The sequence below is a fragment of the Galeopterus variegatus genome, unplaced genomic scaffold (assembly GCF_000696425.1).
Source record: "Galeopterus variegatus unplaced genomic scaffold, G_variegatus-3.0.2 Scaffold734, whole genome shotgun sequence".
Lineage (NCBI taxonomy): Eukaryota > Metazoa > Chordata > Mammalia > Dermoptera > Cynocephalidae > Galeopterus > Galeopterus variegatus.
This window is the reverse complement of record NW_007726845.1, coordinates 2400-19118: the sequence shown is the minus strand read 5'-3', so window position 1 is coordinate 19118 and position 16719 is coordinate 2400. Positions and strand designations below refer to the sequence as shown.

The 16719-nt window shown below is 39.0% G+C and overlaps 1 protein-coding gene across 1 annotated transcript in view; it reads right to left on the bottom strand.

The window, feature by feature from the left end:
• RGS5 (regulator of G-protein signaling 5) overlaps positions 1-15018 on the bottom strand; it is a 52765-nt gene extending 37747 nt beyond the window's left edge. Inside the window, exon 1 of the mRNA XM_008571922.1 lies at positions 14957-15018. Within this exon, the coding sequence (XP_008570144.1) occupies positions 14957-15000 (44 nt within the window). The 5' untranslated portion in view covers positions 15001-15018. The remainder of the gene's footprint in view (positions 1-14956) is intronic.
• Positions 15019-16719: the final 1701 nt, after the last annotated feature.

The window sequence follows — 16719 nt, the reverse complement described above, 5'->3', positions numbered from 1 at the left end:
GGGGGAGGGGGGGGGGGGGGGGGGGGGGGGGGGGGGGGGGGGAGGAGGAGTCATTCCTTAAAGATTCCAGTGCAGAAATCAAGACATTTTAATGGAAGAATAAATATTTTTAAAGTAAAGATACAAAAATTATGGATACAGGAGGCTACTTCAAAAAGTACGTGGCAAAATAGAACTAAAAGATAACATGAATCTTTCCATGAACTTTTTGATGTACCCTCACACAGCCAAAACTCATAAATAAAAGTATATCAGACAAAATAAAATAAAGGTGATATTTAAATCCAGAAACTTCACCTTAGCTCCAACTCTAACCATCTGTATGACCTCGGACAAGTCACCAAAACAGTTTGGGCCTGTTTTCTCAGTTATAAAAGAAGAAATTGATCTGTTACCCTGAACCAATTTTCAGTCTGTGATTCTAAAAGAGTTATATTAGCAAAGGAAAAAAAAATCACATTCCATATATGGAACAGAATCTATTCATTAATTTAATAGACTTTTATTGTGTGCCTCTGTGTGATCAAAATTGGGCTAGGCACTCATTTCTAGACTGTCACAATTGTCAATTGCCTTTGGTATTTTTTTAAGCCAGTATTCATTTAATAAAATGTGTTCCATAATGGCTAATGACAGTTATATATTCCTTTCCCTCAGCTGCAGTTCAGCCATCTGCACTCACATTTTAGCATAATTACAAACATCAGGGCCCCATAGGATCAGGAAAGGAGAAAAAAGCTGAGCTCTACTTAGTGGATCTGCAAAATAAAAATATAGAGGGCAATTTTTAAAAAATTAATGTCTTTTGAACCCTCAGATGAGAATTTTGAGAAAATCTAAACTTACATTTTTCTCACTGTTACCAGCTAAAAGAGAAAGTATATGGCTATCTAGTCTCCCATGGTATGAAACTTCAGCTGCACTGTGACCAGTTACTAGAGATCAAAGTTACCAGTGAAGTGTGGATATGATGACAGACCTGACTCATGAGGAGCTGGTTCACTGGCTACATAAGGAAATGCAAAATAATAAGAAGCATGTTCAATATGCAAAACCTTTGTTATTATTATCTGTAAGAGCTAAAATGGAAGAAAGTGCTTGGTTGGACCTTGATGGTGGAACGAGCTCGGATTGGGTCAGTCTAAGCTTTCGCCACTGGTCTGAAAGGTATCAACAAAGAGAAAAATTATACAGGACAACAGAAACCACCTGTAAGGCCTCTGGTCACCAAAGTGGTAGTCAATATTGGGGGAGGGCAAAACCAAGAAACTACTGAAACCAGGTTGTATAGAGTGATTAAGTTGTTTTATTTTGTAGATTGGTTTATTTAGCTTCCTTAAAAACCTTTACCGCAATAGATTCTGGGTTGAACAGGCCCCACAGCTCACTATGGAAAAATTGCAGATATCTGTAAATGATCCAGACACACAGGAGGTTATTCCTGAGAAAACGGCCAACCTGGTGGGCTGGACAAAAGCCACTGTAAGGTCTGTATATTATGAGAAAAAGAAACTGTCCATTTCCCCATATAAATGCCAAGTGGAACACCCCAGATGAAGCAGCTGATGTGCTTAATATGCAAGCCATGTGGGATTGGCTTTATGATAATCAAGATATTCACCCTCTGAATAGGCCTGTTACCTGGGTCATGGTAAATGCTGTGGGAAAGGGGCCCTTTTCCCTTTTGCATATAGTCTTATTGCTGCAAAACTGACAGTGATCTGGAAAGCCTTATCAAATTTGCTGTCTTACAGGGTCTAACAAAAACAGCAGATTAATTAATAAGGGGACAGGAAAAGGCAGAGGAGAGAGACAAGGAAATCTTCTGAAGAAGGTGAAAATGTTTCAAAGGTTTTTGAGAAAATAAAGTAAATACCGGAAACACTGATGGGACAAAAAAAAAAAAAGGAGGAAAAAGAGAGATGTGTCACGGAACTCCTCCAAGCACAATGAAATCTTTAGATGGTTATGAAGAAATGGGATGAATAAAATAAACATTGATGGGGTTAAAACAAGGGTAAGGCCTAAAAATAAAAACATTTGTTTCCTGCATAAGGAAAAAAAAAAAAAAAGAAAGAAAGAAAGAAGGAAAGAAAAAATAAAACAAGTATCTTAATACGATATTATCAAAGGTTGGGCAGGCCAAAGGGATCTCTGGTGATCCCTCAACATTAAAGGGTCCCAAACATGTCCCTTCTATTTATCCCAGTTTGGAAAAATTTAAAAAGCCAGAAGACAAAGATTACAATGAGAAACATGACCTGCAGTTGCTTGGAGCAAAAGTCAGGCCACTCAATCAAGATAAAGATTGACAAAGGGACCAGGGTCCCTGGGTGTGACCCTCTGCTGAGACCCAAAGCCGTTTGCATATAAGTGCGTAAAATGGTCAGGGAGGAGAGAAGAAAAGTTCCTAGAACTCCTGGACACGCGAGCCCCACGCACTACGGTACAAAACCCATTGGTGAAGTCCTGACTTGGGCCACAGTTAGATTGAGAGAACATAAAAAGTGAACAGTTGATAGGATTATGAAAGTGGAAATGTTTAAACAGGCTCTGTGTGAAGTAGATGTGTCTCTTTCACCTTATTGTATTACGGGGATAGACATTGTGCCTGACTGGGGAATGTTTCCCCTACCTAATACTGTAAAACAGAAGACATGCAAATCTGCACTCTAAGCAATGCCACTTGAACATACTAATGGGAACCAATAAGACTGTCCACACCCAAACAGTATAGAGCAGAATCTGAAGTGCTGGTGTGGACAAATTCTCTGTTTGATAACTCTGTATGGAACATAGACTGGAGCTTATGGAAAAGCCTGTAAGTGCCTTTCAATGATGACTACTAGAATTTTGAACTAGAAAATTTCCATTTGAGGGGCAATTATTAGCTTGCTATTGAACATTAATTGAAACTGCCTCTAAGACTCAAGGACATAACATAATCTTGAAACCTGAAATAGCCATGACGTCTTGGTGATGTCAGAGAAACACTCTGATGGGAAGGGCAGTGTCCAGAAATGTTCTATAACAAAATGAAAATGGTCTACACAGGATCATGCTGCCTGGGGAATGCAAGGGGGAGACATGAGCAGGAATCCTCTTTTTCCCTAGAACTGACTCTGGAACTGGGTGAAGAGCTGCCAGATTTTATCATCACTTGGTCAGTGCCCTGTAACCAGTGGTCAACTGCCTGACAAAGAGCTGCTTGATTTGTGGACAGCAGTTCCAAGGTGTATTAACAATATCCTGTTGGAAGGCTGTCACTCTGATCAAAGAAGACAAAAACAGACCAGCCCGGTGGGCTGAATTGCATGCTGTTTTTCTAGCAATGATGGAAAAATTAAACAATGATAAAATCTCCTATGTTTCAGTTTCTTCTGACTTGTGCCAGTAGTGTCCTGGCTACATGATCAGATGGAAGGGCAATGGAAACCTGGCTTATTAAAGGGATAACCACATGCGGCACAACCCTTTGGAAATTACTGTGGGAATCTGGGGGGGGGGGCAGAATAAAGTAGGACATGTCAATGGCCATCAGAAGAGCCCCCTTCCATGTTTGGAAGGTAACTGGAAAAGACAAGCAGATATCCCCATGTGCTCACTTAAGGTGGCCACCTGGGTGCATGAAACGAGTGGACATGGGGGGACTGCAGCAGTGCAGAGATGGGATGAATCAGGGCAAGGTCCTCTTGCACACTCTGAGGCCCAAAACGTCAATAACAGCTGTTCTGTTTTTCATCAGATGAGACAGAGACTGCAGGTGGCTAGATGGCAGATTCTCTGGTGGGAATGCCCTGAAAAATACGTGACAAGTGAGACTGATACTGATAGCCCTGGAAAGCTACAAATGGGTCTTGACAGGAAAAGACCTTAACTCTGGATTGGGCTTTGCTTACTGGGTGTTAGACGCAAATGCTCAGAGTGCTATAAAAGAACCAGAGCAGAAAATAGTGCACCTATTTGGACAGCCAGCTGTCATTTCTCCAGACCAAGAAACACACTTTACAGCCCAAAATGCCCAACAGTGAACAAAGAGATATCTTCCTCAGAATAAGTTTGATAGAGAAGTGGAATGGATAATTGAAACATCTGTTGTCTAAAACAGAAGGTAAAAGCATGAAGGACTGGCTTACACACCTTCATGAGTGTGTGCTCACACTCAACATGAATGGGACAAAAGGAGTGTCTCCACTAGATATTCCACTGCTTTTCTGGTGGATCTGGAGAAGATCAGGTGGGGAAGGATGCTGACAGGACTATGCAATTCTTGCCAAGGGAGAAGGATGCTAATATAGTGGTTATAACTTTTTTCTTTCTTCCTCACGTCACCTCAATTTTTTTTCCACCTGCTGGATGCACTGGTCACAGAGATAGGGCTCCAACTCTAAGTCGTGGGAGAGTGTATGATTCCTGAGGGCCTGCTGGGCAGACTGTGCCTTCAGCCCATCTAACAACATCAGTGTTAACAGTGAATGCAGTTATACTGCCTGCTAGTAAAAATAGCCCAGCGGTTCTCCATAATGTTACCCTATATGAACAGGAATGGACTGTGGGGGAGGCACTGGCTAGACTAGTGTTGCTGTCTGCATTCTAGACCCCCACGGTGGCCAAACCGAAAGTCCCTTCTAAAGGTGGAAACGTCTGAGTGTAAATGAAGAGAAGGATAAATAGTAGCTGAGTGTAAATAAATAAATAAATGGGTTATGAAATAAGGAAATCTAATATTACATTAACAAAGCAAGAAATGATAAGTCTTACTATAAGTCTTACATAAGTCTTAGCTCAAGTATAAGAGATCTCTGCAAAGGTAAAGTCATATATTGCTGAGCCCACTCCTGCTTTTGGAACCTGACGATATTGAATGGAAGGAAGCCTGCAAACCTGAGTGGCCTCTCCCACAGTAATTTTCATATGATGATGAACTGGATGAATTATTAATGACTGAATGTATTCTAGTAATGTGCTAGTATCCTTTGACTTTTATGATTGTTTTACTGTAGGGGCTTATGGCCAGAGACCAGGAATTAGGCTTGGTGACATGATATGAAATACATATTTGGTCTCTTCACAGAGCTCCTAAAACATTTGTAATTTCCTGAGCAATAGGGATGTTAGGAGCATCTTTTGTTCTAATGAGGTGACCATTGGTGGGCTTCTGGGTGGGACTAGCCACCAGAAAGATCAAACCTTGATTGGAAACTTGGAGCTTTCAGACCTACTTCCTCTATCCTCTGGAAAGAGGAGCTGACAATTGAGTTAATAATCAATGATGCCTACTTGATAAAGCCTGAACAAAAATCTCTAAAGTACAGGGTTCGGGGAGCTTCTGGGTTGGAGAACAAGAACATATTGAGGTGCTGGGAGGTGATGTGCCCAGAGACGTCATGGGAGCTCTGCTTCCCTTCCCATATACCTTACCCTGTGTACCTCTTCATCTGGCTGTTCATCTGAATCCTTTGTAATACCCTTTATAATAAACCAGTAAATGTAAATAAATATTTCTCTATGAGACATTACAGCAAATTATTGAACCCAAAGCAGGCGTTCCAAGAACCCCCAATTTATAGTCAGACTTGTGATTGGCATCTGAAGGTGGGGGACAGTCTTATGGGACTGAGCCCTTTTTCTGTGGGATCTGGTGCTCATTCCAAGTAGCTAGTGTCAGAATTGAATTGAATTGTAAGACACCCAATTGATGACTGAAGAAAATTGGAGAATTTCTTGGTGTGGAAATCTACACATTTGGTGTCAGAAGTGAAGTGTTGTGTGAGGAGAAAAAAACCCAAAACAATTTGTTTTTCTCATTTAGTGTAAAATGCATGCCATGAAAAAAGGAAACACCTATTTGCCTAAGAAGGAAAAAAATTCCAATCAATCATCTTTGTGAAAAGAAAAACTGTTTCCTCCTACCAGACTCAGAATCATTTTCAGTTTGTCTACACAAATCTCTGATTTTAACAATCCATCCATCTTTTATTCAAATCATAAATAGCAAGGGGGCATGAATATAAGTGAGTGTGTCTGTGCACGCCTGTGTGAATTTAAGTGACATATTTGTTTTGCTCTGGGGGTATTCAGAAGCAAGATCTAAGATTCTGGAAGTTTGCAATCAGAAAGCATCTGACAACCAGACCTTCTGGAAAAGTCTTTGATGTGACCTGCATTGTTGACCTTGTCCCAAAGTGCTCAGGTCATTTGGTCCCATGCTCCTGTTGACTCAGGTATATCTTGTAAACTATCACTTAAAATAAGTTGCCCAAATACAGGAAGCTATTTTTTTTAACAGACCATCTCGATTCTTTCTAAACTTTCTGAATTCTCTAGACAAATGCCTCGTCAGGAAACAGATGTTCTGCACAAGAACACATCAAAAAATGGTAGATTGACCAAAACATCTCCACACATTTTACTACTAAAAATAAACCCTTGCAGAGTATATAGCACTTCACATTTTTACTAGTACTTTACTTCACACTGCATCTCTTTCTCTGACTCTAATGTGATAGCTCCAAAATCTTTCTAGAATGTAGAGTTTTAAAGATCTAAGTGAAAACCTATCCAGATGAGCTAGGTGCTCATTTGAGAAGTGTCTGGGAAGCAGCTGAGAAGAAGGCTGTGGGAGAATATAGAATAATGGTCTTAGCCTCATTTGTGGTTCATGAAGCCAACATGATCATCAAGTATCTACTATCCAAAGCATTCAAAAGCTACTTGGCTGAATCCTTTAAACCCTGAAATATTTTTTGAAGGAGAAAAAAAAAAATGTCAGTTAAGTTATTTCACCTGGACATGGTAACTCAATGGAATGCTTTGTCAAGAAATACCCTATTTGGATTTTCTAGGAGCTCTACAGTCAGGGTAAATTAGCACAAAGGCACACGTAAATTAGCTGTGTTGTTAATGCATGCTTCCTATAATTAGGTTGATCACACCTACAGATTTTCCAGGAAAGACCCAATTTCTAATGCTTGGTCTAGAGACAACACATATGTCCGCATTTTGGTTGGAAATTTCACTTGCAGTACATATGTGAGGGTATTTCAAAAAGTTCATGAAAACATAGAACTAAAAGATAATACGAAACTTTCCATAAACTTTTTGAGGTACCCTCATATATATCTGATATGGATTCACACAGTCAGAAGCAGTCTTCATAGCACTTCCAAGAGCTGTCAGTACTCCAAGATCTACCCAGCGGGTGGATAAAAATTGTTTAATTATGTAAAGGCTTAGACTTTTACATAGCCTGACTCACCCTTCTCATCCCAGCCTGATGAAAAAGTGATGGAAACTCTTTCACTGTTAAGGCAAAGGCCGAGTCTCCCTCTGGGCAGGTTGAGAAGGGCATGAGTGGGCCACCCCATCCATATGTGACATAGTGTAAGAGTGGTCAACGGTGCCACATTCCCAAAGTCAGATGTGTCTGTGTCCTAGCTTCACTTTTTCCCTCAAGGAACCCACTGTCTTGAGATAAGAGAGAACTAAGTTAACTGTAAAGAAAGTGCAAGAATCACAGGCTGTTAGAATCCGTCTAATTTATCCTCGCGTTGTACAAGAAACTGAGACCATCCTTTTTCTTCAGGGAATTCACCAAAATAAAAAAAGTCACTTTCCACTGCATTCATGCGTGTGTGTGTGTGTGTGTGTGTGTGTGTGTGTGTGTACTTTCACAAACTGGGAGTTTATTCTGAATTTGTCACAAGTCTTTTAAAGAAATATGGGGTTCTCCATTGAGTCTGTTGAGATCAAAAGTGGTGGCAAGAAAATTACACATTTTTAATTGATTGCTTCTTTTAAGCTACGTTCAGAAGTTTGTTCCCTGACCTTCCTAGATGACTTGGATGAGTTGAAAAATTAGAATGAAAATAATATCTTTCCTCAAAATACATGGTGTCCAAATTCAGAGTAATAAGGTGGTGGGGCTAGAGGAAGTGTTAACAGGATCATGTCCTATCACAAATAGGAGAGAGATGCCCTGAGGGGGAAATGGCTAGTGACCCCCCCCCCCCCACCCGCTAGTTAGTAGAAACCAAGTTTACAGCTCAGGACACCTGGGTTCCCCATTCAGTACCTTTCCCACATGTTATACAGTCTCTTCTACTTGTATCTAAAAATTCTGTGTTCTACAAATAAATTGCAAAGAAAAAAAAAAGTACAGGAAGCCTATTGATTAAGAGAGATTTAAGAGCTCGCCCAATTTCAAAATATGACCCTTTTTGGATCCTGATTCAAACAATCCAACTGCAGTAAGACCATTGAGAAAGTCTTACTTTGGATGTTTACTGGATATTTACTAGTATAAAAGAATTATTATGGGCCGGCCCTGTGGCTCACTGGGGATGGTGCGGCGCTGGTAGTGCCAAGGCCGTGTGTTCAGATCCTATATAGGGGTGGCTGGTGCGCTCACTGGCTGAGTGTGGTGTGGACCACACCATGCCGAGGGTTGCGATCCCCTTACCGGTCAAAAAAAAAAAAAAAAGAATTATTATTATTTTTAGAGATGATCATGGTTTTTAATGAGTCTTCTAATGTGTTGTAGAGAGTTGTTATGTTTTTTTGTTTGTTTGTTTGTTTGTTTTTGTGACCGGTAAGGGGATCGCAACCCTTGGCTTGGTGCCGCCCGCGCCACGCTCAGCCAGTGAGCGCACCAGCCATCCTTATATAGGATCCGAGCCCGCCGCGGGAGCGCCGCTGAGCTCCCAGCGCCGCACTCTCCCGAGTGCGCCACGGGGCCGGCCCATGTTTTTTTTAAAAAGAGATGTTGGAAGAGTTATGGATGAAATGTTAAAACATACTGTATGATTTTACAAATTCACCTTTTGTTTTTGTTTTTGTGGTTGGCTGGTACAGGGATCCAAAGCCTTGATCAATTAATCTTTATTATTCAAAAAAAGATGAAGTTTTGATGAAGGATGGAAAGAAATATGTTTTAATCAAAGGCCTTGACAAATAACTGACAGACTTAAATTATGTTCCCCTGACTACCTACAAAGAGGAAAAGAAGGACAAAAGGAAATTAATTATTTAATAGGGGACCACCTACTAAAAACTAATAACCTTATATGTATTCTTTTATTTATATCTTATAGCACCTCTCCCCAGCAAGATAAATACTCTCATTTACACATGAAGAAATGAAGCTCAGAGAGGTTTAGCGACTTCCCCAAGTTCAAGTTCACACAGCTAGGAAGGAATAGAGGTGGGTTATAACCACTGTTCTTTCCTCCCCATCACCTCCCTGTTCAAGTGCTGACTGTTCAGGCAGGGGATAGACTGATAGACTGTGAAGTCACATACTTCCTAACTGCATTTTCTTTTGTAATTTTAGGATTAACATTCAAGGCAGTCAGAAATAATCTTTCACTTTCTTTATCCTTTGGGTGACTCAGCCTTAAAATACAGTGCAGATCCAATGTTATCTTGAAACTTCAAAGGAAGAGATAGGAACCTGTTATCTTCTGGCTTCCAGCCATATTCTGGCTCCTGTTACTAATGATTGATCCTGACCGAATTAATTAAAGTTTAGCTTCTTTGCTCTGCAGCCAGCAGGACAGGCAAAAGCCATTAACATGGGCCCCAGAGACATAAATAAACTTCCTCCCTAGATATTATCTATCCCATAATAGTCTGTAGTCCTTGCTAAAGAAGGAGAAACAAACTAGATAATTTTTCTGGGATCTAAAAGTGTTTTGAATTGGTATCTAGTGATTTAACATAGGCCAGACTAAGAGAAGGAAAGAAAAGAAAGAGGAAACTAGTGAGAAGACAGAATGTAATTCATTAAAGCTGTGACAGCTAACTGCATGAGAAATAGCCCAAGCAGTACAATTTCCTAAAGTTCACCAATAGCCCAAGGCACACCAGCATTAGAAACAAAAGAAGACTCACCTCTTTAACAAGGTTTTCCTGATGAAATTACACAAATGGTGGTTCTGCTCTACCTTTCTCCTCTCCTAATCCCGGCTCCCCCTCTCCTCCAGCAGGAATCCATCTCGATTTAGCAACATACATTCTTTCTCCCATTGTGGCCTAAAATGTCACTGCTGATACTGATATTGTTCTCCCCAAACCTTTGGGAAAGCAGAGAAAACACCAGGCTGGCCTGGCAGCAGTCTGTCTCCACTTGCTGTAAATTCTTTCGTGCATTCTTTCAACGAAATATTTATTAAGTGCCTACTGCATGCCAAATACAGATTGTCTTCTCAGGAATTAAATTCTTGAGGCAAAGAGGGAAAAACAGTCTTTCCCCTGAGCAAATCTCTTCAGTCCTCAGCCTTGGGCACTCAAGAATTTCCCAGACAACCATATGCAGGTTTTCCTTTTTGCTTTACTCTGAGAGATATTATGGACTGTATATTGATGTCAAAACATCAGCTAACCTTGCAGTCTCCTCTCACCTCTGTGCCTTTGCACGTGCGGGCCTGTCCCCTTCCTTCTTTCTTTTCTTCCTATTTAGACCTGGCTAATCTTCTGTCCCTTAAGACAGTTCAAGCAACATTCCTGTAACTTCTTGCAAAGTCTTCCCTGACTACCAAAAGCTCTGTGAATGAGTCCCCACACACTCCTTCCACTTTTGTGCTTCTTAGCATGCTGTGCATTTATTCTTTATAGTGGATTGCAACACTGAGCATTAATTTTTCTTATTTATCTTCCTAACTGGGCTGAAATTTCCTTGAGAGCAGGGCCTGGATCTTTACTCTGCATGCTTAAGACAAGTACACAAGTTTGAAAGGCAATCCAGAGAAATAATAGATATTGTTTCACCGATAAGAATCAAAACAAAGTTGTTCTTAGTGACTTCCCATCCAAATTTTATTAAATACTTCATTCATTTTCTTAACACTATAAAGTTTTACTGTAATATTTTCAATTATATCACTAGACTATTAGCTATAGTAAGCTTCAAATTCACACTTATTTCCAGCAGGCATATTAAACCCAGCTAGAGGCTTTTCCACAATCTCTTAAGGCTTTTTTGATGATCCTTTATTCATTCCAATTGAGCTATCACTTGTTCAAGTTAATTGTCACAGTCTTTAATTTACTTGGTGCTATCTTTTTTCTACAATTGGCCCAAGGATGCGCTCATGCCTTTGGAAAGTCCGTATTTACTTAATCTTGCAGACCCAGGGGCATTGACCCACTGGTGCTTCCAAAGGCTTAAAAATCTTAAAAGATTAGTTGATTAGTAACCCCACTTATTAGGTGCCTTTCTACTCTAAATTGTCCATACCTGACCCACATAAATCAGAGAAGACGGAGAAAAATGGAACATTTAGTAAAATAATACATTTTTAAAACAAATAGAATTTTTAAAAATTTAAAATAAAATTTAAAATAATAAATTTTAAAAATCACCTTTCCCATTTACTTTCTATATCACCTGAAATTCCGAGCATTGCCACACACTTGAGGTAACCAGAAGCCCCTGTGTGAACTGTGGATTAAACACATTACACGCCATTAGCAATCTTTATAGTCTTAAACAGAAATCATATCTATGCCAGACACCTACAGCAGTAAAGGGTCTGTGACACTTTATTAATGTCTGAAAATTCTTTGTCAGAACCCGAGTCTTAGTTACGCCTTTACTCCCCCTGTTAGTTTAGTAGACTGTGAACTTGCTACTAAGACTAGTCAACACTGATGAACAAAGACAATAATAACCACACTGGTTGCTTTATAATTTGGTGAAGACTTTTTGGGATTCATAATGACAGCACTTTATTTCAAAATATTTGATCTATTTCCAAAGAGCAATATTTACATTAAAAATTAAACTTGTATGGAGAAATTCAAGAAACTCAGAAAATAAGACAAGTTTTCAAAAGAAACCTAAAATTCAAAGTCAAAAGTCACTGGTAAAAATAAGATCTTCAATTGACTCAAATCTTTCCTTTTTAATTGACTGTGTAAGATTCCCACCCATACAGTACGGTCTCAATATGCCAGAGCTTAGAAATTGTGTGGTGCTGGCCATTCATTTCTCAAATGTTTGGATTATTTGTCTTTTTAAATATATAAAAATATGTGAGTTCTGCCTTGAGTTTTAATGAGCAGTAGTCCTAAAAGTCTAAATAAATAAACAAAGAATAGTTTCTACAAATATGTCAAAGTTCACTCTAGCTTAATGCTTCCCTAGACATTAACAAAAGAATTTTTCTTTAGGATTAAATTTCCCCTTAGACCAAGTAAATTATGCTTTCTCATAAACCAGTATTAGGATTACTAAGTTTCTTCTGCCACAGTTCAGCGGTTTCAGCCTAGGGTTGGGTCTTTGATGGTTGTTCATTATTTGTCTTTTCTCTGCTCCCACACTTTTGGAGAAAAATAAATTAGGAAAAATTTCCCTTTTTTTGCATCTCTCACTGCACTGAAACAAAATGTATCTCACTTCATTTACACTATGTTGGAATGAAAAGGATATTAGAGGACAACAAATTCAACTTTTACTTATTAAATTAGAAAATAGAGTCCTAGGAAAGTGAAGTAAACTGCTAAGGAACACAAATTCAGATCATGACAAAGTTGAATCTGCTCCTTACTCCTTAACTAGTACTCTTTCCACTATGATAAATGACAATATGTTAATCAGATTTTAGCAAACTGAATTCTATTTTCAATGCAAGATAGAAGTTGCAACTTAACTCTTCAGCAGAGCTTTCCATTAAAAACAGAATTGTTTTTTAATGAGTATTTATCATCCTCATTTATTTTATATTAATTTTTAAATATCTTTAAGCATTGAGGCATACCCATGTTCCTTCTCTAGCTGGGGGAGAAGACATGAAAAGGTGGGAGCCTGTGGGTGTGAGGGAGGCGTGAGCCAGAGTATAGAGCCATGGAAGGCAGGGCTGGAAGCATTTGTTCAAGTATCATTTTACTCTTAGAATAGACCATCTTAGATCCTTTCCATGGCTGTGTGCTAACAACTTCATAGTTTCATTTCTTCAAACATTTAATAACACCCAATAATTGCAGGATTCACATTCCAGTAAATTAAAAGGATCAGGCTATGCAAGAAAAAAAGGAAAAAAAAAAAAAAAAGAAAAAAGAAAAAACAGAAGATTGCTCCTTGGCAACTCTTTAATATTCTACACGAACATTAGTTATGTTCTGGGGCATAAGAATTTACTGTGCATTAGAAGATACATAAAGTGATTCAATATTAATGTTGATAGTGAATCAGATATAAAACAGTAACAGAAATCATTGAAAGAAATGTTCCATTCAAGTGTCTCAGTAAACATGCATATTTATAAGAACATATATGGAAAAAATTAGTAACAATGTCAAACTTAAAACAAACATTTATTGATGACTCACTAAATGCCAAGCAGTGTGTCATAGGATCACAAAATGCCTGGCAGACTAGACTGATGCTACGATTATTCTAGAGTTAATTGTTCGCCAATTAATAAGGTAAGATTTATCCACTACATGAGAGTACACAAGAATTTCAAATAAGAAGTGGCTAAAGGCATCCATTAAAGTTGTTAAGTTGCAATTCTAATAGTCACTAAAACAGAAAAGGAAATAATTAGGCATTGTCTCATATTCAAGGAACTTTGAATGGCTTTCAGCTCTGTGTGCTCTCCTTATTTCTCAGGCTTTGAATAGAGTAGGTAGAAGGGAGGGATGGGCTGCTAGCAATAAATAGTATCCAGCATTAAAAACTGTCCTCCTCCCCAAGGTTGGTCCAATGGACACTACAGATCCCCTATTTACAATCTAACTACTATGGTTTAACTGCTTTTAGTTTCTTTTATGTGCATTTTAAGAAATCATCTATCCTTTTGACAGCAGGGAGTAAGGCTCCCTGTAGAATTTATTTTCAGACACTAGACAGTATTGTTGGAAACAAATTCCTATGCTACAATGTTATTGCCTTAAAAATTATTTTGAGGTTATTTCTAGGGTGGATGTCCTCATAAAGAAGACCTCTTCTTGTAAGAGACAGATATCATAGATGGCCCATTAAGCAACATAACCCTCTTAGACAATCATTGCCAGTGCCTTTAGGGATGGAGAGTTGCACAAGAGTCATCTTTTATTTTCTTTAAAACATGAAGAATCAAACCAAGTTTAACCAAATCCATTCTTAATAAGAGGAGAAACAGCCCCACTTCGAAAAGTGCATCAGGTAGGATTTTCTAACAAGTAAGATACTAATTCTTCTATTTACTTAGCCTAGATACTTAGGATTCTCTCCAGAATATTGTCCAGACTAAGGACAACCAGGTAGCCTCTAAGAAAGAATGCTAACTAATAAATAACCTCTGTGTTTGAAGAGTTTTCTTCTGTCCAGCAGTCCAGCTACTTCTGTCTGATGGGGTTAGACTATAAAGAACAATGAGAGATCCCCTCTGCCTCATTGCAAACCTGCCTTCCTCTCCCAGTCCCTGGACATTACTAAGGGTTAACATTTATTTGGTTCTACTATGTGCCAGACATTGTTCTGTTTCATATAATTAATTAATTTGATCCTTATAGCCAGCCTGTGAGGTAGATAATGTTAGTATTTCCATCTTAGAGATAAGAAAACTGAGATAGAGAGAGGTTAAATAAATTTCCCAAAGCCACACAAACAGTAAGTAGTGGAGCCAGAATTCAAACCCAGACAGTTTGATGTTGGACTCTAAATTCTTAAACCACAACTTTTTTTTCCTAAAACTCTGAGATGCCTATAAAATAGGCATCTCCTTGAAGGGAATGATGTCCTGGATATTACATGATGTATGAATTATCCCCTGTTGTATCGGTTTCCTAGCTTGGATCTTTCAGAATCTCTGTACAGTTTACAGGGAAGAGACAATTCCTAGTCTACAATCGAGCACCTGTTCCACCTCAGTTTAGCCACAGACTACAGTGCTTCTATTGCCTCTGGGTATCCTCCCTTGAGTAAAGATTCTCCATATCTCCATCTGTTAAACCAAAATTACTTCATTCTCACCTTTCCAGGCATGACTGGGGCAGAGCTGCAAGTCCTTTGCACATTTTGGCAAGTGGCTTAGCTCCTCAGCTTTGAGCACAGCTTCTCAACAGCAAAGCGAGTCCTGGAATACTTCGAAACTGTCTAGAACTGCCTTTCCCTCTGAGAAATATATAAAGGCTCTACCCCAGCCCTTTGTTGTTCTGACCAATCCAGAGCCTTAGAGGATATTGCAGGCTAGACAGCAGAGCTGGAATGCTTTCTTTGCTGCAGGCACTGCCAGAGCATGCTTTCAACTGGTCTTATCACAACATTCTTGCTGATTCGAACAGGCTGGAGTTAGGCCCTAAATCATGCACAGGTCATTCATGTTTGAACTAGTAATCTCAGGCCAACCACAGCAAAGATGTGGGCTTTCATGTAAAGCAGAGTGCCTTGAGCTACTTCAGATCTATCAGAGTCATAGATTATTAGGACTGCAAGTGCCTTGGAGTTCATTTATTTCACAATGGAGAAAATTGAGATTTAGGGAATCCAGGGAATGTGTAGGTGAGTACCTTACCTACTTGCGCCTGGGACACAGGTGGGTGCTAGGAGTTCAGGGAAGAAAGAGGCACTCACTGCTCTCAAGACCCAGAAACATATTATATCAATACAATGTAAGTGAGCCATGGGATGTTGGAAGACTTCAAGGGCACCAGGTAAGACTTTCTGGAGCTAAGGAATGGAGGAGACAAAATGACTCCTTATATAAATCAAAACACATACAAATAATTACTATATACTCTTTATGAATTCACAAGTCTGTGAAGTTACTAAAAAATGATCTGGAAGACCAGCACAGCAAAATTTTAACAGGGATTGAGTGTGATCAAAGTGGGAAAAGAGTAAATGATTTTATCCCCCCAAACTCTTCTAATTCTGTAAGTGGTCTTCTGATTACTCTCTGCTTTGAAGACTAGGTTAAGTAACTCCTCAGCCTCCCCCCCACCAATCCACCCACTCATTCTTGGCTCAGCTTGTTTTCCCTTCCCCTTCAACCTTTTCCTGCCTCCCAAAACTCAAGGAGTATTTCCACCAAAATTTACTTGAATTGTGTCTTATCCTGTCGGGGTCCAAGGTGCTGATAGTATGTAACATGTAATGTGAATGTCTAAGGAGCATACATGAGTTCAAGCTAAAAATAAGCAGCATTGCATCATCTGTAAGAAAAGCTCTAAATACAGAAAGATCATTCATGCAATATTCCCTTTTATTTGAAATTTTTGTCTTCGATGACTCACTCCCTGTACACCCTTTTTTCAAACTGTTGATCAAGACCTGTTATTGGCTGGTAAAGTCAACTCAGTATATTATGACCTGATATTTTCAATTAGATAAATAGAATAGACTAATAACCAAATGCACTGCATGTAGAAAGTTAAGTATTATTTTCTGAAATTTTTGATTTAATTATCAATATGTATATGTACACAGGGTCATTAAATAAATTTTGTTTCTATGGGTTATAATCAAAAAGGTTTGAAAGCTACAACTCTAATGTGTATACACACACACGCGCGCACATATTTTTTTTAACAAGGAGGAATCCTGTTGTATTAGTTCATTTTCTGTTGCTCATAACAGAATGCCTGAAACCAGGTAATTTATATAGAAGTGAAATTTATTTCTTACAGTTTTGGAGGCTGGGAAGTCCAAGGTCAAGGGGCACATTTGGTGAGAACCTTCTTCTTGGTGGGGACTCTCTACAGAGTCTTGTGGTGTTGTAAGATATTACACGGTGC